Here is a 27,125-nt window from a genome sequence, read left to right on the forward strand (position 1 = left end):
ATAATATAATAAACATTTTCTACCTAATTTGATTTTTTCGGAAGAAAAAAAAAATGATGAGAGAAGGGGGGGGGGGGGGTAGAGGAACCATTTTAAAACTCTATATTTTTAAATATTTTTATTGACTATTTCATGGTAATTCAAACCCGTGATGTTATAAAAAAGTACATATTTATTGCGAAGGAGCCAGACCAATTCCTTTTTCTACATTGCTAACACATGCCCATGTTCCATCTAAAGTTTCTTTCCACAACGATACCTAAAACAAACCAGAATAATAATAAAAAAGCCCTTTTATAAAATTGCACATCAATTGAAATGTTTACCATATTTAAAAGTAGTTAAATGTGGTGTTAAGCTATTTTTTTAATTAAAAAATAAGACATAAAATCTGATATCAATTATCCTAACACATTCCTAAGCTATTTTGAGAGCAAAATATGAAAATAACTTTGAGGTTTTTGCAGTCACTACGATTACGTAAGACGGTATCTTACGTTTAATTTGGCATCTGTAACTAAAGCATTGCCGAGTGGTATTTCTTTAAACAGTAGTTATAACCTATAATGATGTAAACAGCTATTCTATAAAATGCTAAACTAACGTGCTGCTTTTATCACTTACAACAACTAAACCATTCTCAAATTGTGTTTTTAAACAGTAGCTATAGTAACAGTACATCTATAACAATAGTTTTACAAGAGCTTAAAGTTTTGTTTTTTTATCAGCATTAGTTAAAAACAACACACTAAACAAACGAAACATAATCAAAACGTAAGACAAATCTTTTATGAATAAATTCATGTTAGCTAAACACAGAGTTTGTGAAGCAGTCCATATTAACTGCCATTTGCACATTATCCGGTTTTTCAAAACGGTTTACTTATACTACTACATTGCTGAAAAAACACGAAAATATTGAAATAGTTAAAAGGACTGTATCCAAAATATTCAAGCGTATTGAATCTCGTTGTCTCAATCGAAAAAAAGAAGCCATGGGCTTAATTTTTTTGTTTATCTCGTTTTTTTCAAAAATACTAGCTTTCTTTAAACAATTTATATAAACAGACATATACCTAAAATTTATATAAACAGACATATACCTAAAATTTATATAAACAAACATATACCTAAAATTTATATAAACAGACATATACCTAAAATGATACAATGAACCAAAAAAAGGAATTCAAAAATCGTTTTTTGTTAAGGTTACGAGAAAACTCTCTGACCTTTCATTAGACAATTCAAACATTTGTACTAAACATCTTAAACTCCTTGAGACTTTCAAAAAAAAATTTCTAGTCTAAAAGACTAGATAATCCCAAGATAGATAATCTAGATAAAGACTAGATAATCCCAAGATATAGTTAAAGATTACAATTTGCATTCTTTGCTTACTAACAAGATTACAAACTGTATTCACAAACAATGAGGTACAGGAAAACACTGTAACTCTACATGAGCTAGCATGCAAAAAAACCAGACAAAATCTTTTTTTGTCATATAAAAAATATACATGTGTGTACAACACATGTATATTTCATGTAAAAACCTACAGCTTGCATAGCAGCTGCGGGTACAGTATAATAAATCATATAGACAGTTTTTCATTAAGATTTTTCATTTTAAAAAATTTAAAGAAATTTGAAAAAAATGTATATTTAACATGAATCAGCAAAAGTTTTAAAAATATTAAATTCTATGTCCTTATTCTTTTATTTCAAATTAAAAATATGAAAAACCATTAACACCCAATGTTACAACAAAGAATACTTCTAATTATTATGTTGTACTTTTGTATTAGAAAACATTAAAGTTAAATTATTAACTAAATAAATATAAATTATTTTAACCTTGTTATCTGCTCCAGACACCGCTAGTATATTGCCTGCTAATGACCAACTTACATGCCATATGGCTTCATTAAACTTATTTAAAACCTGGTGTGTCCATTGACTGCCTTCTTTTTCATTTTTTCTCCAAATGATCACACGTCCATCCTTAAAACGAATTATAAAAACTAATTAAAAAGAAAGAACATAAAAATTATATTTAAAAAGTCAAACAGCCAAAAAAAATACCAAAGAACAACTAGCAAGTATGAGACTATCTAAGCCACAGTTTGGTGCAAAAGCTACATCCCGAACCCAATCACTGTGTGCACTTAGTTGGTCTTCCTCAATCCATTTACTATCAGATTCACTATATTAAATAAATTAAAGCAACGTCTATAATATTAGAAAGTATTACTCATAAATTTTATACAATTATCAAGAAACCAATTAGAACTTATCAGTATATAATACTGCTTTTCATTAACATTTTTAGTGAGTCATTTTTATTAGGGTTAGGACTATTGTAATTGTAATTGTAAAAATTAAATACAATTACACATTACAATACAATATTGTATTGTAATATTACAGAAACAATAAAAAAAATTTATTTTGGTATTGTATTGCTGTGATGAAAAACAATTACAATAAGTATTGTATTTTTTTTTCTAACAATACAATAAAATTCGAGAACTATTGTATTGTATTGTTTTAATGAAATAAAATTACAATACCTATTGTATTGTTTTGATGAAACAATTACAATAACTATTGTAGTGTATTACTTTACATTAAAGTAGAAAAGCTAACGTATTTTAACGTATTTATATACATCTCTGACGAACATCCTATTATTTTTGCTATTTTTTATTCACGGATTTGCAAATTTTATTTTTTACATATTTAGATTTCGCATCACCTATCTTGTTATGTATTTCTAAGCTCTAATTCTCTATTTCTAATGGCCGCAAAATATTGCCTGTCTGATGATAGCCTTACTATTATGAAAAATAACATTCATAAATTATTTTATTCAGCCCTTTTATTTTTTCCTCTTGATTTTAATGCTGCAAAGAAACTTATTCAATATTTAAAGTTGCCCAATTTACCATTCTGGCACCCCTTTCCCCTCCCATTATGGTTCAGTAAAATAGCATCATTCATTAAATATTAGTTGTACCCTATTTCAAGGGTACAAGGGTATATAGTCGGCAACTGGACTATTAAAACATTTAATAAATTTTGACACAAAAACAATTTTTTTTATTACAATAACAATATATTATTATTGTATTACAAAGACGAATTACAATACAATATTTGTTGTTATTGTAGTGGGTCATTTCAATACTTTTTTTTTTCAGATATTGTATTACAGAATTACAATAGTTGTAAATCACAAGTATTGTTATTGTTCCTAAATTAAGTTAATACAATAACAATAATTATTGTTACTGTTATTGTTTTCATTACAATTACAATAGTCCGAACCCTAACTTTAATCATTAGATTTGTATACAAATTTTAACAACTTTTGTTTATATACCAACAATGTATATTTTTTAACACATTTTTTGTTTGCATTTTATTTTTATTAGATTTATTAACTAAGACTAATTTATTTATTTAAAGACTTAATATATTTTATTTAAAGCTTTCTTAAATTTTTATTAAAAACTGCTTTTCTACAAAGTTCACAAAATTCAATGGATCCCTAGTATTATAGAAAAAATTTCTTCATAAGTATGCCTACCTGGGTCGCAAAAGTATATTTACTTTATAAAAAATTATAATTTTTCATTGAAACTTTTATATAACTTTTATATAAAAATTTTTAAATAAGACCCAGGTTGACATACATTTGAAAAAAAAAAATTTTTTTTTGCTGTTTTTATTTATGTAAACTCAATAATTTAATAAAATGCATTTTTAATATTTATTTTAAAAATGCATTTTACCAAATACCTGTAGCTCCAAATCTTTATGAGATTATCACAGCCACCAGAAACTATTTTTTTCTTATACGAAAACCCAGAAGTATTTGTGAGCTGTTTGATAAATAAAAATAAAGTTATTATTTGACACTACAGCAACAACAACAAAATTATACACACACACACACACACACACACACACACACACACACATATATATATTTAAATGAATGCAACTTCACTAGAAGATACATAAGCAAAAAAGTTACAAATTAGTACTCAAATCAGGAAAAATTAAAAAGTGTAAACAGAAAGAAAACATAATGAGAAAATATAATTAGCGTGTAGTAGTAAGCCATAGTAAGTTTTGAGAAGTTTTGCTTGAGAAGAACTGAGGTAAAACAAAAGTAAAGATCTGTGAAGCTTTTGAAATACAGAAGAACCAATATTCCGTTTTTAATGAGAAAAATAATCTTGGCAATGGGTTAGCTAAGTTGGTTAAAAATTATTAATTTTTTTTCAAGCTGCTTATACTGTACAATCCAACAAATATATAAAAACACTTAAGAATAAACAAACTTATCATGTAGAAAAAAACAAAACAAAACAAAAAAAAACAGTTTTTTTTATTTAATAAACATTGAAAGTGAAAAATAATATAACCTTATATATTCTTTTAACATTAATTTTTCACTCATTATTAACTGCACATATACACAGAAATATTTAAAGTATACACACTAACTGAAAAATATCATCAATTTCTTTTATTTAACTACAAAAATATAAACTGTTACAAAAGCTCAAAATTATTAAACAGTAATAGAAATGACACACACATACACAAACACTGACATTTGAGACTGATAAACTCAACTGACATAAAAATATGAATTAAAATATCATACTGGATCTGTTTTTTGATATTGAACAGCTGGTAACCAAGAAACAGCATTACACCCAATCTATGTAAATAAAATTATAATGATTTTATTGCATTTTATTGTCTGAATGTTTTTCATATATATAAATTACATATTTATATTATACAACTTCAACCAATGAAACATCAGTAAAAACATCATACTGAAATAGAAACAATTTGTACTTCAGTTGGGAGTAAAATAAAAGACATTTATTATGATTTTTTTTTTGCCTAAAATTCAGCACTCAAATTAGCATTTTAAAAATTGAAGTTAGTGTCAAAATAGTCAAAGACTTGAGTACATTCAGTGACTTTAAGTTTTGGTTTAGGCAAGTAATAGACATAATATGTATTTTAGGGTATGACTAAAAAGCACATTTCATTTTTTTGGAAATGGCATAGCCACAAAAGATGAACTTTTACTTGTATTAACTTAAAATATTACCACTTTTTCCAAATCGAAAAAAAGCTCCCCCACTGATGCAGATGAAAATTTGGTACCAGCTGTCTAAAAATGCGAAAAATTGAAGTTTTTGCATTTATAGTAGGGGCAGTGTCACTTAACAAAATTTCAAAAATACTGTGATAGTTACTTTTTGTAGCTTAATCTATCTACTTTTAGATTATATTATGTTTTTTGGTAAAAATGATGGTCTTCTTTTGTTTCTAACGTTTCAACGAGTTGTTGAGAGTGGGAGGAAGGGAGGAGGAAAGGGGAAGTCAAATAAAAATTTTATAAAATTTTTTTGTAAATAAAAAAAATCTCAACAAGCAATTCTTAAAACAAAATATATTATTCTGAAGTTTTTCATGTTGGAAAAAGAATTGAAATTATATATAACATATTACACATAATACATAACCAATAACACTTGCTTATTAAGAAAATTGTATTACAGAGGTTATCCAATGTGTTAATTTCCCAAACACCTCTACAATTAATATAGCTTCATGTCTATTTTTTTATGGCTTAATGATTTGAAATAGGAGGTTGTCACATGGTAAAAAAATTTACCACGCGCCCTTTATTAAAATAAAGAAAATACTGACTAAAATATCAGATGTTTACTATATTATAGTAAAATGCTTATAAATTTACAATTCAGTTCAAATTTGAATTGACTTAATGATATAGTAATGTGTTATGATAAAAATATCGATATATAAATTTTTTTAGTTCCAATATATTTAATGAATTCTTTCAAGTTTGATATGCCATTTAGAGACATAAATGTTGGCTTAAAAAGGAATAGAAAGAATTTAAACAAACAAAAAACCATAAAGGCAGAAATGTGGTTTTAAAAAAAAGAAGATTTACTTGATGAAAAATAACAAAACTCATCATCTTGAAAGATAAAGCACAAGTTTTAAAAAGAAGACAAGAAGATGTAAATTTTCTCAATGATCAGAAAGGATCGCATATTCAAAAAAAGTTGCGCAATATTTTTTTTGCAAAATAGAAAGTGAAGAAAAGAATTTAAAGGTTATAAGAGTTTATTAAGAAAAAAAAACAAAGGTTGTTTAGTAAAAAATTTGAGGAGACAATAAAATGTTTAGATACTTGCGATAATAGAGATAATAAGATAGAAAATCTCCAGCCTTTTACTAAAATTTAAAAAGTATATTGTTCCTATTTTTATTCACTATCTGTAAAGTAATTACATAACTAGCTCAAACAGAAAAGTCTGCAAGTTATTTAACAATTAAAGATTTTTTGGACCTGAAAACTGATTTTTTTTTGATTTGTTAAAAATGACATTACTTCAGGCAGAATGGCTAAAAACCAGTTCATCAAACTGGAGCTTATTGCGACTATGTGTATATATCGCTATATATTATATACTTGTTTCCAGATTATAAAAGATTTTTAAAAAATTTGTCACTGGTCTTTTTGTTATAGATTAGAGTGCAGAACCTGCTTCTAATTATAGTCAAGACCTCATTGAAACTTTTAGAAACAAAAGTAGATGGAGAAGTAAACTTAATGGTTGTAGCTTATGATTGTTTAAAATCAAAACAACTGATACAAAATCTTGGATAAAAACAATAAAATAGTCTTTCTTTAAATAAAAAATGTACAATTACAAAAATGTTTTATATATAAAGTACATGAAAAACAAAAATTAAAAATCCTCTCTCTCTTCCCCCCCCCCCAACCTCTCAAATACACACATAATTGCAAATGGTTAAGATGCGACCAAAAATACACACGATTGCAAATGGTCGAAAAACATAGTATAATCTAAAAGTAGATAGATTAAGCTACAAAAGTAACTCTCACAGTATTTTTGAAATTTGGTTAAATGACACTGCCCCTACTATAGTTGCAAAAACTTGAATTTTTCGCATTTTTAGACATCTGGGATCAAATTTTCATCTGCACTGGTGAGGGGGGATTTTGATTTGGAAAAAAGTATTATTATTTTAAGTTAATACAAGTAAAAGTTCTTTTTGATCATACCACTAATGTATATATATATTTTAAGAAAAACACAATGTTTTTCAATCTTGATATGTTTACATTTACTACATTTTCAAAAGATAAAAACACAATTTAAAACTCTGGAATATAAAATCAAAATTTAAAGACACCACAAAGAAATATTATCAGACAAATAGAAACGTTACAAAGCAATAAAAATTATAATACAAATTATGATACCAAAAATAGCATAAAAATAATAAATAAATTAAACTAGATTGACAAATTTATATTATAATGAGCAGATTGTTTATTTAAAGATGGATTTTCCCATTTAATATGGAGTGCTTCTTTAATTTTCAATTTGTTTTTGTTATGAGTAGTATCCAAAAACTTAAAACAATTATAGTTACTTAGATTTTTATAATTAAGGGATGTAATTAAATGCTTGTAAACATTAGATTACTTGTCACTTGTAAGGTGCTCATAAATCCTTGTTGTTAAGCGCATGGAAATTTCTCCAATATAACTGGCATTATAGCCAGCACAAGAAATTAGATTTGAGCAGCTTAGGAAGTGGATCTTTTATAAAAAAGCTATCTTGTGATTTTTTGGTTGTAAAAATTAAATTAGTTATGATATCTTTACAATATTTTTTAATGATTTTATTTATTTTAGATTTAGTAAAATTTGAGTAAAATCCTATAAATGGAAGTTTATAATATCTTATGTTAGAATTATCAATACTATTTAAAACAGATGGATTTAACTTTTTATCAACAAACAATTTAGAATTTAAAAAAAAATATTTGTCTATCCGTTTTTACTTTAACTATTTTGTTTAATATTTATATAAAACACTTTTTTTTTTTTGCGTTTGTTTAATTTTTATTATTATATAAAGAATATAAATAAAATGCTAGATGAGGACTAGAAAATGAATATAAATAATATTCTTGCTGTTTTTATTTTAATTTAAAATAATTATGAATTATTAAAACTGCACGTGTATATATATATATATATTTATATATATATATATATATATATATATATATATATATATATATATATATATATATATATATATATATATATATATATATGTATAAATGCATGCATGTATATATATAATATATATATATATATATATATATATATATATATATATATATATATATATATATATATATATATATATATATATATGTATAAATACATGCATGCATGTATGTATGTATAATAAAATCAATATCATGTAATAAATATGTAAACAAAAATTTGATTAAACGCACTTACACATGAATGCGCATTCAGAATTTTTTCTACCTCCCATTGACCACCTAAAAATATATGCAATTAGACTATATTTAATAGCATTGTTTAAACTTATAAAGTATAGTTGAATTTTCTTCTGATTAAGCTATTACATTGATGAAGTCTTTTTAGGACAAAACAATCAGATTGTTAGATTAGATTAGTTTAGGATTATAGTTAATTCAAAAGTTCTATAAATCTTTTGCTTATATTAACAAGTGATAACTAAAAATCTGGACAATATTAAAAATTGTATTACTTTTTAATGGAATGATCAATTTTATCAATTTAAAAGTATATTAACAAAAAAAAATCTAAATAACAAACAAAAATTATAAATTTTTTTATGCCATGACAACAAACAGTGTCTGCTCTTGTATCATGCAGCTGAGGTACATGTTTTGTGTCAATTTTCTTGATTGTCAACTCAAACTGTTATTTAAGTTAATCTAGAATTTCAGATTGCCAGTTTTTATTGTACCAACAATCTTTTAAGTTCAGATCAAAAATCTTCAATCAGTCATAATTCTGGCACATTAGCAGGGTGATGCATTTTTAGTATGAACTCAATATTTTTGGATTTTAAACAATCTTGTATATCACGCCAATGTGACAAAGTAAGATCAGTACATTATGTCAATAATGTGACAAAGCAAGATCAAGTCAGAAAATTATGCATTCTTTTTTATATTTTTCAATAAATTTTGCTTATCTGTCCAGAAATTTTGAAATACACACATTTTCATTGACTGCTTGGCTCAATGAAGCTATTTAATGTGGAGAGAGTTTCTTTTTGTTGAGAGTTAATCTTTGAAATTTGATTTAAATTTTAAATTTTTGAAATATACTTACTGTTCCTTAAATCAGTGTAAGTTGTCCCAGAGTAGTAAAATGATGCTAAATCAGACCAAAATGACAGATTACCTGTATGAGATTTTAAAAATGGCAAAAAATGCTTCTTTAGGCATTCTTTGATGTGTGTTTCAGTGTTAATTGTTCCCGTAGACAGAAAACAAGAGCATTTAAATGCATTTATATTTGGAGTTCAGTTTCTTGTGATTATTTGCTGAATAATAATGGTGACCTGAAAGAGATCTGAAAATATGCAACACAATAAGTTTTGTCATCAATAATCAAATAAGATTTTTTAGCACATAATTTTTTATAAAGCAGCTTTTGAACAACAAACTGCAACATTTTCTTGCTTTTTTTAAAAAAAGAAAGTTTTTTCTTGTATTATAATAAACCACAATTTCTTTTCACTCTCTGTATAGTGGAAGCACTTGTTTTAAATTTAATCGCTGAAACTCAAACACAAATTTTCGGATTTCCGGCATCTTGTGCCGGAAATCCAAAAGTAATCATGAAATGGAATAAAAAAATCTTTTTTTATTCCATTTCATGATTACTTTTTGATAGTACCAGTGTTCTTAAATCATTTCACAACACTCTGCACTGTTGTTAAAGCAATCTGGAACTCTTTAAAAATTATTTTGTTTGATACACTAGGATTTTCAACAAGAAAATGCAAACATTTTTTTTGTTTCTTATTTTAAATTGATGATATTTTAATTAAAACTAATTGTTTTAATAACAGAATTGTTTAAATTTTAAAAACATTGGTGACCTAGCAATTGTGAAAAGCCCTTTTTGCAATTGGTTATTTATATTATTATACATTCTAGGTAGGTAAAGTAGACATCGCTAAAAAATTCAAGTATATATAGCAAGCTCCTCTGGTTTAAAGAATACACCATATATTACTCATAAAATTTTGAATGCGGATTTGTATATAAATGAATGCTCAAAGAAACACCTTTTGCAATTAATTAAAAAGCATGACATCCCCACAATATTTTGGTCTGATTTGGCTTTAATCCTTTAGTTCAAGAAGTCTCTAGAATGTTATAAACAAAAACATTGAATTTGTAACTAAGAAAGCAAACCCTGCATATTATCTTTTTTTTTTTTTTTTTTTTTGTTATTCACCTCCTCAAGGCCATGAAGGCCACTACAGATGAGGAGGCTACTCAATAGCGGTTATAATCCTCTCTCAACTCTATAACTCCCAAACACGAACCTCGACGAACAAGGCCGCTGCGCGGAGAAACAAGTTGAGCGTGGTACTACCAGGGACGTGGTGGAGATCGTACTCGGAACCTCTCGCTTCTGAAGCGAGCGCTTTACCACTACACCACTACCGCATATAAATCTTGAGCAACAAGTTATTAAAAGTTAATGGTCAATTTTAAAAGGAATCTTGCAGAAAAGCAAAAAAATCTTTAGATAAAAAAGATTTTAAAATAAAATCCAGTCTTAAAATAAAATCCAGTAGATGATGTCAAATACTGATAGAAATATCTGCTTTCTATCTAACCATCCAATAAAATATTGTAAAAAATCATTGAATAAATAATTTAAGTAGCTTCATTGTGCCAAAAAATTATATCTATTAAGTAATTTTCGAGAAATTAAGAATTAATGAGTGCTAAATTTCATTATTTTCAACCAATATATGTGTAATGTATATGAACATGTTTTGACAAGCATAATAAATATAACTTAAATAAAGTTGATAAAAAAACAAACAAATTAATCAAATTAAAAGCAATTTTATTAACCTATGTTGGAAATAATAGACACTGCACCATCAGATGCTCCACAAGCTAGCATTATTCCATATTCTTGAGGTGCCCAACATATTGAATTTACTAAAATAGAAATATACAAAATATAAAGATAAGAGCTTGAAAAAGTAAATACATAAATAAAACATAAACTTTCAGTTACCAGAAGAGTCATGATGTTGTGATTCATAGATGCACTGATAATCATTTCCAGATTCTTTCCAAATAAGGACCTAAGTAAAATGGTACAAAAAGCTTAAAAAACTTTTAAATGACTTAAAAAAGTTTTTTTAAATTTAAATTAATATAATACTTATTAAACACAGTAACTATTCAAGACTTTATTTTATCAAATCTAGTTCTGACTAATAGATAAGAGTTGGGTTTGATAAAATCTAGGACAGGGCAAGAGTTGGACAATTTAGGACAGAGATAAGAGTTGGGTTTGATAAAATCTAGGACAGGGCAAAATAATGTCAATGATAGTGATTTTTTAGATTATTTAAGTGCAATATTCCTAAATTTTTACAAACTTTTATTTGCTACAAAAAAATGAGAACTATTTTTTCTGCAAGATGTTCTTGAGTATTAACTTAGTGGGGAAATATGGAAAGATAAATCATCCTTAATAAGGAAAGATAAACCATCTTTAATATGGAAAGAAAAAGTAAAACAGACTACTTAATGCATTTATTTTTAGTTATTTTATTATGTGGTGACATCAAGTGTCATCTAGTAGAAAATATAAGAAGTTCTTATTTTTTCTAACTTTTTTAAAACATCTGATTTATTAAAAATAATAATTGATAGCAATCTTTTAACCTAATTTTAACCTAAACTATATAAAATTGCCAACTATAGCATAGATTCATTTATACTAAACAATCTGGTTGGAAAAAAGGACATGCAAAACTTTTTGATTTTAATGTGTCCGTTATCCATGTCCAAAATCAGCTAAAAATTATGCAAAGTGTAGAATAATCCCAATTTGCTACTTACAAACCTGCTAAAAAAATTCATCTGCCAAAAGAGCTGTTGAATAGACATTTGTTAATGTCACATTCAATAATATATTGATTATTTAAAATAATATATTTAATATTTAAAACAATGCCTGTTTAATTAACATACAATAATTTTAAGTGCAAATTTCAATCAGAAATAATTAATTATTTTTCCAGAATAATGACTAATAAAAATATAAAAGGGTGTGATTACATCTATTAGATGTAATCACACCATTTCTCTTTTTCATTATCTTTACCTTTATCCATTATATCACTACTCTCAGACACGAACTAAACATCACAAAACCTCACTCAGCAACAACTCAAAACTATTTTGACAATGTTAATTAGCACAAAGTAGTAACACAACAAAAACATTTAAATGAAACCCAAGTTGATTGTAAAAACAATAAATGTACAAAAAAATCCCAAGTGATTTCTAAAAATAACACACTAAGTTAATGAATATTTTTATTGTGATACAATCACTAGGATGATTACAATCCCAGGTTTAAAAGCTATTCCTACCTTTACATATTATTGAATTGGGAGATTAATATAAATTTGTTTCTTTTCCTAAATAAGTTGCCTTCACCATGACTAAAGCTAACTTAGGTGACTTAACATAGAATCAGTTTGACATTCAAATCAGCTTCTGTTATTAAAGTCATATCTCAATTAAACTACAGCTTGTGGTCCAGACAACATTCCTGTTACAAAAGTGTTCTTCAGAACTCTCTTCAATTCTCTCTAAACTATTTAATAAGTGTTTGACTTAATCTTATTTTCCTGCCCTCTGGAAAGCGACACCTGTGGTTTCAATTTTTAAAAACTCTAGAGAACATTCTATACCTCCAAATATTGTCCAACCAGTCTTTCATTTTTTATTAGCAAGGTCTTTGAGTAACAAATTTGTAACATTCTGTTCTGAGTCAAATAACTTAATGTCAGACAATCAATACTGCTTTTTTCTCATTTCTGCTTTTCTTCTTATTCTAGGGCTGACTTGCTAACTGCAGTGACTAAAAAACTTTATTGTGCATTAGATTTAGGCGACAAGGCAAGGGCTATTGCTCTGATCATATCTAAAGCTTTCAATAAAGTTGGGCGTGTTGCCAAACTTTATTGAAAAATGGAGAATACCATAAGCTTGCTTTATACAGTGTACCTGGGAAAGTTTTTGAGATTATCAAATCATTTCTTTCTAACCACTTTATTAGAATAATCCTCGATGGCCAACACTCTTCTTCATTTCTAGTAACTTCTGTGGTACCTCAAGGTTCTGTCCTTGGTCCTAAAAAATTACGGGTTGCATAGGCTTGTGAATTTTAACTCCAACAAAACTCAGTTATTTACTGCAAAAAACTATCGTAATAATGTCAACATTCTTGACTCCATTCTCTACCTCAACAAATCTCTTATTTGTCCATGTATACTGTTGTCATATTTGGAATACTGTTGTCATATTTGGGCTGGTTCTTCTAACGATGCTCTTTCTCTTTTAGTACAAAAAGATATTGTAAACATAGTTGAACTTTCTGCCAAGCTTGAGCCTATCTCTCATTGTCATAATGTTGCATCTCTTTCTCTTTCCTACAAATACTATCATGATTGCAGCTCAAAGCTATTATCTCTAGTTCCATCATCCATCATTGCTTGACTCATCATTTAGCAAAGTCTCAATCTTTTACTGTACCTGTCCCTGGTTGCTCTAAAAACTTTTATTCGTCTAGTATTTTTCAGGGGTGCGGCGTTTCAAAAAGACTCCGGCTTTATATCTATTTCTTACTGATCTCTGGTATCCAGAAGCTCTAAACATGTTGGTTGATATAATCTGCAGTAAGAAAAAAATTCATGAGATTTAATGACTTGGAACTTATTGTTTTTCAGCCCGGAGACCTTGCTACTATTATACCTAAGGACTCCGAGTTCAAAAACTGATTGTTCCTCTAAACTAAAAGTTTTAATTTTTTTTCACATTAGTTGTCCATAACCTTTTTTTTATACTTTTAGAGCTCTTAAATACCAAAAAATAGGAAAAAAAAAAATCTTTTTGTGACTTTCAAATCCAGATTCTTCTTTGGGTCTCTGTATCCCTGTTTTTTTCCCCCACACTTCAACCATTTAGAACTCTCTCATATCTTCATATTTTCCTGACTCATAGAATCTACAACTTTTCTGTCAACCATTTCTTTGTTTTCTAGTAACACTAAGTTTAACATCATGAAATGAACAGTGATATTTAATTGATTACATCTTTAAACCTGCTGATTTTGTTCTAATTATTTAATGATGCTTCAAATAAATTTTAGTGATAAAAAGTTTTTGAAATAATAACTATTAGTAATAATAATTATCAGCAATAACTATTAGTAATTGCTGAAAGTAATACAAAAATTAACAAATGTATATGATATAGGGGATTTTTCTTTTATACATTAAATATTATATACACATATATAAAATATTATACATATATAAAATATAAAATATTATATATATATATAAAATATAAAATATTATATATATAAAATATAAAATATTATATATATAAAATATAAAATATTATATATATATATTTATTTAAAATATTTAAGATATAAAAGAAAAAAATATAGATTATTATAAATGCTGATATAATAATAGATATAACTATTCTCTCCTCTCTCCTCCCCTGCAAAAAAAGATGCATGCTAACAAATGTTATAATTTACAACCTGAAAATAATAAAAATCATGATAACAAAAAATAAAGATTAATTCTGACTTAATATTATTTAACTCTTAGTTGCACAAATTACTTTTAAAATTAAATCTTGAGAGACATACTTTTCTGTCATATGAACATGATGCAAGTAAGTTTCCAAAACTTGGATGACCCCAAGCAACTTGCCAAACTGGACCTTCATGTCTAAAAATATTAAAATAATTGTTATTAAAATTAGAAAATATCATCAACAGATGTTAAGCCTCGACCTAACATCTGTTTATAATATTTTAAAATAATACTTTAAAGAATGTAGCAATTAAACTTACCTTTTTGTATGTGTATGTTTAATGGTGTGTTTGGGCATAAAGGCACTTTATACATCAGACATAAAACCAGACACACCATGTAAGGAGAAGTGTTCATTTACAATTTTTTTCTAAGTTCTGGGAAAAAATGTGAATGTTAAAAAGTAAATTATCGGGAAAGGGGGGGGGGCAGGAAAGAGCTAGGGCAATTTAAAAATTGAGTTTAATTTAGGCTTAATTAAAGACTTATTTCTAGTACTGATTATGAAATACTTTTAAATTCATAAATACTTTGTATTACAATATATAATACAAACTAAAGTACAACAATAACTTTATTTTTATTGTTTTTAATGTATTTTGGGTAACTTTCATTGTTCTGCTTTTGTAACTTCCCCATAATTACCCTTTTTTTTTTCTTTTCTGAAATCACTGTAATAAAGTCTATTAAATTAGAAGAAAAAAAGAATCTTTTTAAAACCAGTGTTGATCCTAGGTTACCGGTGGTTTGAAATGGAAACACATTTTCTTAAGTTTTAGCCGCAGCCATTTTTAGAGGTCTATAATTTTTTACTGAATTGTATCTTATCAGTAAATTTCTAAAAATTTAGAAGCCTACCATATATAGAAACTAAAAAAATATTTCTTTTCACTTCTTAAACTGCAGGTTTTGTATATTGACTCATCAAAAATCAACTTTTTATACTTGCAAACAATTTTTTCGGTTTTTTAGGTAGCTATTATGGAAAAAATGTGATATTCAAGAATTCAAGCTTTTTTAAAGTAAGTCTAGAGTTGTATACAATATAAAAACCAGAAGGTTTTCTGAAATTTTGTTTATAAAATATAGAGCTTCAAAGTATGAACAAATCATGTTTTTGCTACTGAAGTTTTTATTTTTGGAAAAATCAGAAATTTCAAATGAATATATCTCATGAACCATAGAAAATTTTATGCTGAAATTTTCAGGAATTGCCTTTCTCATGGATAGTAACAAACCCACTAAGTTTCATCAAAATCGGAGGGGGTCCAAGTTGAAATCCTAAAATTTTATATATTATATATATATATATATATATATATATATATATATATATATATATATATATATACATATATATATATATATATATATACATATATATATACATATATATATACATATATATATACATATATATATATATATATATACATATATATATATATATATATATATATATATATATATATATATATAACAAATATGATAGTTGATTTTGTATATTATTATTGTATGTATATATATACACATATCATCAGGAAGTGTTCTCTTCCTGATGATCTAGCAATGGTGAAACTTCAAGTTGAAGAAATAAGTTAGTGTTTTTACTAATTTATATATATATATATATATATATATATATATATATATATATATATATATATATATATATATATATATATATATATATATATATATAATCTCCTAATAAGGATACAGCTCTAAAACTCAGTTTTATATTTCTGAAGCCGGCTGGTAGTCAGGTTTCCTGAACTCTAGATATATATATATATATATATATATATATATATATATATATATATATATATATATATATATATATATATATATATATATATTATCTCCTAATAAGGATACAGCTCTAAAACTCAGTTTTATATTTCTGAAGCCGGCTGGTAGTCAGGTTTCCTGAACTCTAGATATATATATATATATATATATATATATATATATATATATATATATATATATATATATATATATATATATATATTCCCTTGAAATATTGTATAAAAATTAATTCAAAAATAAAGAGTTAAATCCGTAGTAAAAGTTTTTTTTTAATTATATGTATTAAACTCTTTAATCTTTTAACTCTTTAACACTGCGGCATGCAGTAACCACGATTGTGGCTTTTCCGTTGAAGTGCGGCAAGCCACGATCATGGCTTTTAAACTAATCTTTAAAATTATGACCTTTATTGCAAAAATATTGGATTTGGTAAAATATAAATGGTACCACTGAGTAGTGCATACTTTTTTTCTTTACTTTGATATTGTTTGTATATGTTTTTCTGTGAAAATGAGTGATAACGAAGACACCTCAATGTATGAAGAAAACTCTAATAGCGAAGAAAATATTAGTAGTAGTGAAAGTTTTTTAGATAAAGGCACAATTTTATTTATATAATAGTTATATTAATAATATTAACTGGTTAAATACAGTTTATCAGCTAACATCACATTACATGGCCATAATCCAGAAAAATTGGTAATGGGATGAGAAAAAACTGTGGCAGGCCACAATACCCAAGTTCGCACTCCTGGCTGTGTCAATCTTGTGACGTAGGCCTGCGCCCTGCTTGCTTTTTTAAATATATCATTCATTATTTATACAATGAGGGCTTAAATCTTTTGTTTATAAACTTTGTAGATGTTATAAAATGAAAAATGGTATACAAATCTCAAAATTGTTTTTTTTCTTTTTGCTTTCAGTTTTTTTTAGTTGAATTTTTCTAAACATCTTTTAATTTTATCAAGCAGCCAAAGGGTTAAAGATGTCTTATAAAATTTGATGTTTAACTTAAATTCTAAATAAAATAATTTAAATAAAAATGGCAAAATAAACATTCCATTTAAGTTCTAAATATGAAGTTTTTATAGTAATGTAAACAAAATTAATAACAATAAAAATGGAGAAACAAAAGTTTTATGATTCTAAATAAAATGATTAAAATAAAATCGGCAAAACTTTTGCTCGTTTTAGGAATTTTTAATCAAACTCCAACGTTTAAACGAAAAGTTGACAACTCAGCATTTGTTTTTCTGCTAAAAATTTGTACTTTTTGCATTGCATTGCACTCTATTGGCAGATATACTTGCTAACTTATTTTCAAATATTAATTACCTTTACTTATTTTTAATTTAACATAATTTAATAATAAAAATAGAGCTGGTTTTTTCAACTAATAAACAATAAAATGACACATGATTTAAGTATTTAAGTTTTGAAATAGGCAATACCAAAGAACAGAGATGCGGAGTCCCAAAAAAAATCTGAATAAGAAAGTCACCAAAAGTTTATTTCTATCCAACAGTTCTAAAAAGCTTTTCATGTCACTAAGTAGAATGACAGAAAGTATTTATTTTATGAAAATATATACCAAAACAATAATAATTTAAAAAATTATTTTTTTCTGCTATTTAAATTAAAATTAAAATAGCAAAAAGAATGCTTTGAATAAATACTAGATAAAAAAAAAAAAATAAATACTAGATAAAAAAAAAAAAACTGGTAAAAAAAAAGGTGATTTTTCATAAAAATTGAACAAAAAGCTTTTGTTGCATATTAAAACAAAATGCTTTTATATTTTTGGCGAGTTATAGTTTTTGCTGGCGTGTGGGCGAGTGTGAAAAGGCTTGAGCACGAAAGCACTGGCTAAACTGAGAAGACTGTAATTGTTGTAACAACATGACTAATTTTATATTCACAATGCTCTTTTAGATTTCTTCTTTAAATAAAAAGTTATTCAACATTTCATATGGGTTCACTGTGTTTTACTTCAACATTTCATATGGGTTCACTGTGTTTTACTTCAACATTTCATATGGGTTCACTGTGTTTTACTTCAACATTTCATATGGGTTCACTGTGTTTTACTTCAACATTTCATATGGGTTCACTGTGTTTTACTTCAACATTTCATATGGGTTCACTGTGTTTTACTTCAACATTTCATATGGGTTCACTGTGTTTTACTTCAACATTTTTACAAAACCGAATAAGAGTAAAAGACAAATTTTCTATTTTATCTAAAGAAGTTTGTTTTATAAACAATATTGAAATGACTAAAAAAAAAGGTTTTACAAGAAGAATTGTTTGTGATGAGAGGTACCTCTGTTGGAGAACCTTTTTACTCATCAAATATTATTGTTCAAGTTTTTGAGTATAGTGTACAGCTACCTAGTGTAAAGCTTGAGTATAGTGTACAGCTACCTAGTGTACAGCTTGAGTATAGTGTACAGCTACCTAGTGTACAGCTTGAGTATAGTGTACAGCTACCTAGTGTACAATTTTTAACAAAATTGATCTCAAGAGCAAATAAACTTGATACTGTATCTTTAATTTCCAAAATATTTTACAGTTTGGAAGACAGACAGCGCTCATGCATTATAACTGTCAAATTTCACGGTAGAAAAGTCTATGGTCATGCTCAGGATAACCCAGAGTTATGCCAGAACACTCCTTGCTGTAATGGTTAAATGCTATTTGCAAGACCTACATTTATTGTCAGTATGGTACCAGTGTCTAATTTGGATACATACAGTGTTGTTGCTCATGTAACTGAACTAATTGTATAAAACAATGGAAAAGTTATTATTGTAATTTGCAACAACAATCAAACAAATAGACATTTTTTTACTCTTTTTGATACTATTTCTAATAAACCTTGGAGAACTAAAACAAATACATTTGTGTTATATGATAATGTCCACTTATGGAAGAATATACGCAACAATTGGCTTACCAAAAAGACTAAAGAGATTAAATTTCAATTTGGTGAAGCTGGCAAGTTAGTTGCTGAATGAAAAGATCTTGAGAAACTGAGATGGTTAGAATTGAACTCACTTATTACTTTATCTCGTCTAAATGAGTTAGTCATACCTCCAAAGCCTGTAGAAAGGCAAAATGTGAAACTAGTAATGCGTGTTTTTTGTGAAGAAACCCTGACAGCTTTGAAAACAAATCCAGTTATAAATCTGGAGCAAGTTAAAGGTACTGTTGCTTTTCTGCAAATTTTTATTGATGCATGGAAAATTATAAATGTACAAAGAATGTCTAATGATGTAGGATTGCAAGATCCTTTGTGACCTGTCATTCAAAGTGTTAAAGAAAATTGTCTACAACATTTATCAAAAATAGCAGATATGTGCAAAAGTATTGGTGCAAAAAATGGTAAAAATATAATAAAAACTTTAACTTTGATGACAGCGATGCAACATCTCACACATTAAGAAAAGTAATAGATTTAACTAGCTTTTTACTTATAACTACTCAAGATCACCAATTCATTATACTTGGTAATTTTTCAACTGATCCTTTAGAGAAAGCTTTTGGTAAATTAAGACAGGGTGCTGGTGGTGGTTACTTTATTTCTGCTCAGCAAGCTGTTGAGAAAATTTATATTCACCATGCTTTATTACTAATAAGATTTGATGCAGACTTTTATGACTTCTCAGAGCATCATTCTTGTGATGGATGTCTTCAACAGCTAACTGAAGAAGAGAATGAGATTTTTGACATTCTGAATGACTTAGAAGAGTCTATGAAACAAGACAGCAAAATGGGGGGTGTTTATATTGCTGGATACATTGTACTCAAAACCGAAATGGATAATGTTGAAGATTTATTATTTATTATTTTTTTATATTGAAGACTTTTAATTTTATGAAATGTATGGCAGTTACTCAAAAAAACCAAATAGGGGGTTCTTAAAACTTCCTGGTGATACTCGGTGTCACCGGGTGTTTTTCTGTTACATTTTGTTTATGAAACTAGATTCTTCTGTTATGGTTTGTTGAAAATCAGTATCTGAATATTTTATTTCAAATTTATTTTTATCATGCTCTTCCAAAAATAAACATATAAAGAAGAATCTTATCAAATATACTTTTAAATAACTATACAAAACTGGCTACTCTGTGTTCTAAGAAAGAACCTGCACTAAAAGTATTAAAGCTGCAATTAGAAAAAAGAAATTTTTTTTTTTTAATTGAGGAGAAAATTAATTAATTTTTTTTTGCGTTTTTTTCCCCCAGAAAAAATAGTGCTTTTAGTCAGCCTTCAGTCGGTTGCACGATTACAAGACTGGTTATTAAGCCTTGTATTTAACACAAATAAATTAGTTTAAAATAACCAAAACAATATTAATAAATAAAGTAAAATAACAACTATAAGAATTGTAAGGTAAATAAAGATAACAGCAAAAAATAATAACAAATTAAATTCCATACCCTCGCAAATCAGCTATCAGTTTGTAAGTTTCACCAACTACTTCATAAACTTTGACTGTGCGATCAGATGAGCATGTCGCTAACTTTCTGCTATAATAATCCATTTGGGCATCATGCTATAAAGGTTCAAAAATAACAGATGAAATTGAGAGATTGGGTAGAAAACTGAAATGCAAAATAAGTATTTAGTCAAAAGAGAAATTCAAAATATATATGATGTAATTAAAAGAAAAGTTATCGAAAAGAGTAATAAAACTTACATATAATATAAAACTTATATATTATATTCAAAAAAATCTAAACTGGTTAACAGTTTTATTAAATTTCTTAATTTATTTTTGTGTATGCATCAGCAACATTGCCATCAGTAAAAAGAATAGAACCTGCAGTTTATAAATTGTCAGCTAAATTTTTGAAACAACCTTTCATTTTAACATTTTCTTGTTTTTCTAACGTATCAATTAATTATGTCTAATTAATTATGAAATTTTATCAGGATAATTTAAGGATCAAACAGATTGATTTAAGCAAAGCATTTTAAATTTCCTTGACTTTTAAGTCCTGTAACCATGAAAAACATATTTTTTACCATAGCAACAATTGTCATGAACAAAAAATCTCTCCTTTAAATCAATTCTTTTTCTGTGGTTATTTTAGTTTAAAAATATTTTAAAATTTAAGTTCTTTTGAGATAACCTTTCTTAAAGTCTTTGTAGTGATTTGGTTTCCATAATAACAGTACCCAAAGCAGTTTATAACTTTTTATAATTTGTATACAAGTTACTCACCAGAGAGCTCTTTTATATTCCTGATACATAATTTCAATTCAATTTACAGGATTTAATGGTTTAGCGCTAATTTTTGAAGAAATTTAGCTTTTTGAAAATTTTGGTTAACATCCACCTTAAAACTGTTTAGATGCTTTTGCGTGTTTTTGATTTTCAACAAATGGCTTTTTTTATCATAATTAATTTCAAGGCAAATTTTTAACTGATATCTATAGAATTCACTTTTAACTCAAGTGATAATGCTAATAAATTATTTTTTATTGATTTTAATAAAAAATCTTTAAATGTTTTTAGAAATCAGTATGCTCTTAGTATCAAAATTAAAAAACTAGAAATTTGAACCTTTATTGAAATTTTATAAACTATTTAATCAACTATAGTAATTTATTATTAAATACAGCGACCATCTTGTTTGCCTTGTATTTAGAAATGAATTTGGCAAGTTTAGTAATTGCAGTCTTTTGTTATAAGTTTAGTAATTGCAGTCTTTTGTTATAAGTTTAGTTATTGCAGTCTTTTGTTATAAGTTTAGTAATTGCAGTCTTTTGTTATAAGTTTAGTAATTGCAGTCTTTTATTATAAGTTAATTTATAATAATTAAATAAGCAAACTTAAAAATTTAAATTTATTGAACAGTGATAATATTTTTTTAAATAAAAAATAAAACCAAGTTTGTTACATTTGCCTAATTAGTTTTTTTCAAAGCTTTAAATGATATTAAATACTAAAGTGCATATATATTGTTTCTATTTTTTTAAAAATCATTAAGTCTGTAAAATATGTGTTAGTAGACTCTAGAATAATAGAAAAATCTTCAACATCTATACAAAGTGTTTTTCTTACAAATGTATGTAAATTATAAGTCTATTAAAAACTTATTTTAATCATTTTGATCTGAACACATCTTTAGAATTGGTTGACAGTTTAAGTACAACAAATTCATAAAAACAAAAATAAATGTGGTTAACCAAGAACATTTTATTAATTCTAGTACTTTTAAAAAAAACTTGAGTTAAAATTAAAACTTACTATCATGTCTTCATGCTCCGTGTTAATTGTAGTGATTAAATTGACCTATAAATAAAATTAAAATAAAAAATAAAAAAAATCTAGAGACTTTTTCAGCAAAGATGATAAGTCCAAAAAATACTCTTGCTTTGAATAACTATTTGTTTCTGGTCTATGGTGCCCAGGAACTTCAAAAATTGTGAAATTAAAAAAATTATAAGAGACTTGTGGACTATACTGACAAAAAAATAGAAAGGACCTAAAGTCTTGGAACCTATTGTTTTCAGCTAAGAGTCTTTGGTTGCCATTTTATATAAAGATTCTGGGTTCAAAACTGATAGATCCTGTACCAGGATCTACTGATTATTCATTTTTAAATAGTCCATGAGTTTTTTAACATTTACAAGCCTCTTAACTTTTTTTAAACTCCTGAACACTAAAGACAAGGATCGTAAAATAAATTTGTGACTTTTGAAATTGGAGTTTTTTATATGACTCTTTGGGACTAGGCCCAAACAACTATAAAAAAAACAAATTTTCTAGCAAAAAATGTCCTTCATATGAAAACAATGTCTGCCATACAATATCTGGAGTATCAAATTTAGTAACACCTGTTAAGACTAGTGATTAAAAAGAGGCCTTACTACCAATAGTCTATGGCTTGCAAAACATCTATAACGTTGATAAACTTATTTAAATATTATTATATGACAAGATTATTCTAAATTTGTAAAGCAATCAAAACATTCTTAAAATAGTTGATAGTTAAACAATAACTGGCATGGAAAACAGGAAATGTTGTTTGAAATGAGTTAACTCATGTTTGTCATCAAAAAAGCTCCACATTACTTTAAGAATTTAAAGTTTCCACTTTGCTAATATTTATTACCACTAAAGACACCAACACCAACAATACAGATAATATAAGAATAAAACTATAATAATTAAAGAATAGAATTCAAAGGTCATCATAAATTCAAAAAAAGAGTATAAATTCAAAAAAAAACAAACAAATGTATTCACCAGCACCTGACAGTATTTACTAGGGGTGTACCAGATTGGAAATTTTGAATTCTGGCCGGAACCGGATTTGCAGAAATTGTTAATAAAATTCCGGCTGGTACGAGGATTAAGAGTGGAATACAAGAAGCGAACTTGACTCAAGTTCGACTTGAACTTTACATAGTAACCAATAGCGGCAGAGTATTGTTAACCCGTACTCTGCCGCTATCGGTTACAATGTAAAGTTCAAGTCGAACTTGACTCAAGTTTGCTTTTTGCATTCCACCCTAAATTTATGTAATTTATTACCTTCAAAATTGAAAGTGAAAGCCTGCAACTTAGCATGGTGGCTGCATAACATATATTTATAACATATAATATATATAACCTATTTCATTAATTTGATTCTTGTTTCATTTAAATCTAATATGCTGTTTTTATTTGTTTCTTTTAATTGTATTTATTAAAAGTTTTATCCTGCATAATATTTATATTTAAAATTATTTTTTTGTTTTCTATTTTTCCATCTAAGTCGAAATTGAAATGTTTACTTTATTAGGCATCCTATACTTTTTAATTATTTAAAATTTAAGTAACATTTAAAATGAGATTATTCTCAGAGGGAGGTAACATATCAGATACAAAAAAAAGCTAGTTTGTTGCCCAAAACTGGATAGCAACTCTTTTTGTACCAGAATATTTCTAAACTTCTAGAAATCCTTGCATAATTGATTATTGCAAATAAAATTACATTGTGTTTGTTAAGAATTTTGTATTATTTACCTAGGTTTCCTATAGTTCTTCATTGTCATGTAGGACAATGATTTTTTAATTTAATTTACACAGTCTGTGTCACATGTCTTAATTTAAAAAAGTGAAAAATAAATTCTGGCATGAAATTTGTAACTCCAACCAGAACGAGAATGAGCCAAAAGTCACAAATTCCGGCCAGAATTCTGGTACATCCATAGTTGGGATGTACCAGAATTGTCTGGTACATCTTACTGTTGTAAGTGAAATACAAATTCCTATGTCATTACTTCGCTTGATTAGCCAAATGTTAAGTCCTTATCAAAATATGTTTAAGTTTATAGATCATCCAGGACACATTTTGAAATTCCGGAAAACTGTTCAAGTAAAATATTCAGAAATAATCTGGAATATATTTTGTAAAACTAATCCTTATATTGGCATAGCAATTATAGTAGAAAGTTGTAGTAGAAATTGTAGCTAATATGGTTAATATTAAATTTTTAAAGAACAAAAGCAGCTATGTCTTCTATATCAAAATGTAGATGATTTCTCCTAGCATGAAATAGGGATAAACTTCTATTTTACATTAGCAAAAAATTGTTTTCGAATTTGAAAACAATTTTTGTGCAAAAAATTCTGTCAATAATTTTCTTGCACAAAAATTAATATATTTTTTATTAAAATTGCTTTATTAATTTTAACAAAAAATAATAATTGCTTTATTAATTTTTTGTTAAAATTAAAAAAGCAATTTTTTTTTGCTTTATTAATTTTACCATAATTGTCAATGGCCTAAAAAACATATATTAAATTAGGATATATACTAAAACCTCTAGCAATTTTAGTAGTAGAATCAAGTAAAAAATAAGAATTTAGCTCCACACAAATTTGATTGTCTTTGTTACATACCTACATTAGCCATTCCAGAGGATTTTTTTATCAATATATTTATATATAACTAACAAAGTTGTATAGAGCTTAAAAAGATTAAAAAAATGAGGGGTCTTTCAACTTTTTTTGTGGTGGAAAAACTGATGATTTTTTGACAAAACACCTTGTCCTTAAGTATGGAAAACTTAGTGCAAAATGGCATCGAATTAACATAAAAAAACATAAAAAATCAAGCGCAAAAATCAAAGCAAACAATACACGAAGGAATAAAAAACATTATTTACATAATTTCTAAACAGCTTTCCGGCGGCAAGTTTTTTATCAAGAGTGGTCTTAAGACATGAATAATATATAAAAGAAACTATATTAAACATAATACTTTCTATAGATGACTAGAAAGAAGTTGAGTCAAACTAATTGATGTAACAAACCTCAAGGTTCTAGCCTTATTATAAAAAAAGATAGAGAGTAATGTTCATGAAAATTACGCGTTTTTTGTCAAAAATTAAATGTTTCAACTTTGCGCTCTGGGATCGCTACCTACATATAGCATGAATTAAACTGTTACTACAGCCCCATTTTGACAATCCTGGACATTATTATAAATGTAAAGTGTTATAACTTTATAATTTTATTTCAAAATTTACACAGTACAAATTTAAATTTATTGTAAACATACAGTATATTTCTCTTGAACTAATGAACAAACACTTAAAAATAAATCAAGGTTTTACAATCGATTATGGTTACAAATTTATTAAAAACTATAAATGTAACTTCAAATATAACACATATCCAACATTGCAAACACTTATTACTTATTAATTAATAATAAAATAAACAACTTTTTGTGCAGTTAGTTGTTGTTAAAATACAAAATAAAACAAAATTTAATTCAGTGTAACGTGCTAATTGATGGAGTATGGTTTTAAAAAACTTCTAGATGGTTCGTGTATAAGAACTATATAATTTCTTTTCTTGATATAATTTATTGTTATTTTGAAGGTTAGATTGCTTGGGTATGCAGCTAGTAAGTTTTAAATAGAAATAAAAAAAAACCCTACTGGAGTAAAATTAATTTATTTTACTCTGAAATTAAATTTGGATATAATTAGGTGAATGTAAAACCCCAATACAATAAAGAATGTCATTAATCTATAGATTAGTATATATAACATATAATAAGTAAACATACAATCTATTTTTTACTTACCGACATTCTTATTTAAGTCTTTAACAGTAATTATAAAACTTTAGCAGTATCTTAAATCATAAGCCCAGCCGTAAATGGCGTTCGCAAATGTTTTGAAAGTTATCTGCCGAATCCAACGTGGCTATCTTTTTGCTTGGCAATAGTGTTTATTAAAAAACGGTAATATACCGGATAACCTGCGGAATTTTAAGTACTTTTGAATAGCTGCGGAATATTTAGATGAACCGTATTCATCGTGTACGATGCACCGTGTGCATCGGTTGACAGGATTGTCAATAAATGAATTTCGGAATAGTGTCAAATATCGGAATAGTGTTGAAAAGGTCTAATGTCGCAAAAAAAAAGGAATAGTGTCGCAAAAGAATTTA

General features: G+C 26.5%; 1 protein-coding gene across 1 annotated transcript; it reads right to left on the minus strand.

The window, feature by feature from the left end:
- Positions 1-105: 105 nt before the first annotated feature.
- Positions 106-26,895, minus strand: LOC100203740 (protein SEC13 homolog). Its single transcript, XM_065800934.1, has 12 exons — positions 26,758-26,895; positions 22,920-22,964; positions 21,103-21,218; positions 14,899-14,980; positions 11,227-11,296; positions 11,058-11,147; positions 8,419-8,462; positions 4,681-4,737; positions 3,804-3,886; positions 2,085-2,205; positions 1,857-2,003; positions 106-259 (listed from the first exon to the last, which is right to left on the minus strand). Exons 1-12 carry the CDS (start codon positions 26,761-26,763, stop codon positions 173-175), a joined length of 948 nt encoding a protein of 315 aa, XP_065657006.1. The 5' UTR covers positions 26,764-26,895; the 3' UTR covers positions 106-172.
- Between the last annotated feature and the right edge of the window lie 230 nt (positions 26,896-27,125).

This window comes from Hydra vulgaris, chromosome 07 (genome assembly GCF_038396675.1).
Source record: "Hydra vulgaris chromosome 07, alternate assembly HydraT2T_AEP".
Classification (NCBI taxonomy): domain Eukaryota; kingdom Metazoa; phylum Cnidaria; class Hydrozoa; order Anthoathecata; family Hydridae; genus Hydra; species Hydra vulgaris.

Excerpts from the sequence above, each read along its gene's own strand:
- LOC100203740 (XM_065800934.1), bottom strand. Across the intron at positions 21,219-22,919 it reads CGGAGCATGAAGACATGATA|CATGATGCCCAAATGGATTA; the intron begins GTAAGTTTTAAT and ends GAACCTTTATAG. Across the intron at positions 260-1,856 it reads TGTCTGGAGCAGATAACAAG|GTATCGTTGTGGAAAGAAAC; the intron begins GTTAAAATAATT and ends GGTTTGTTTTAG.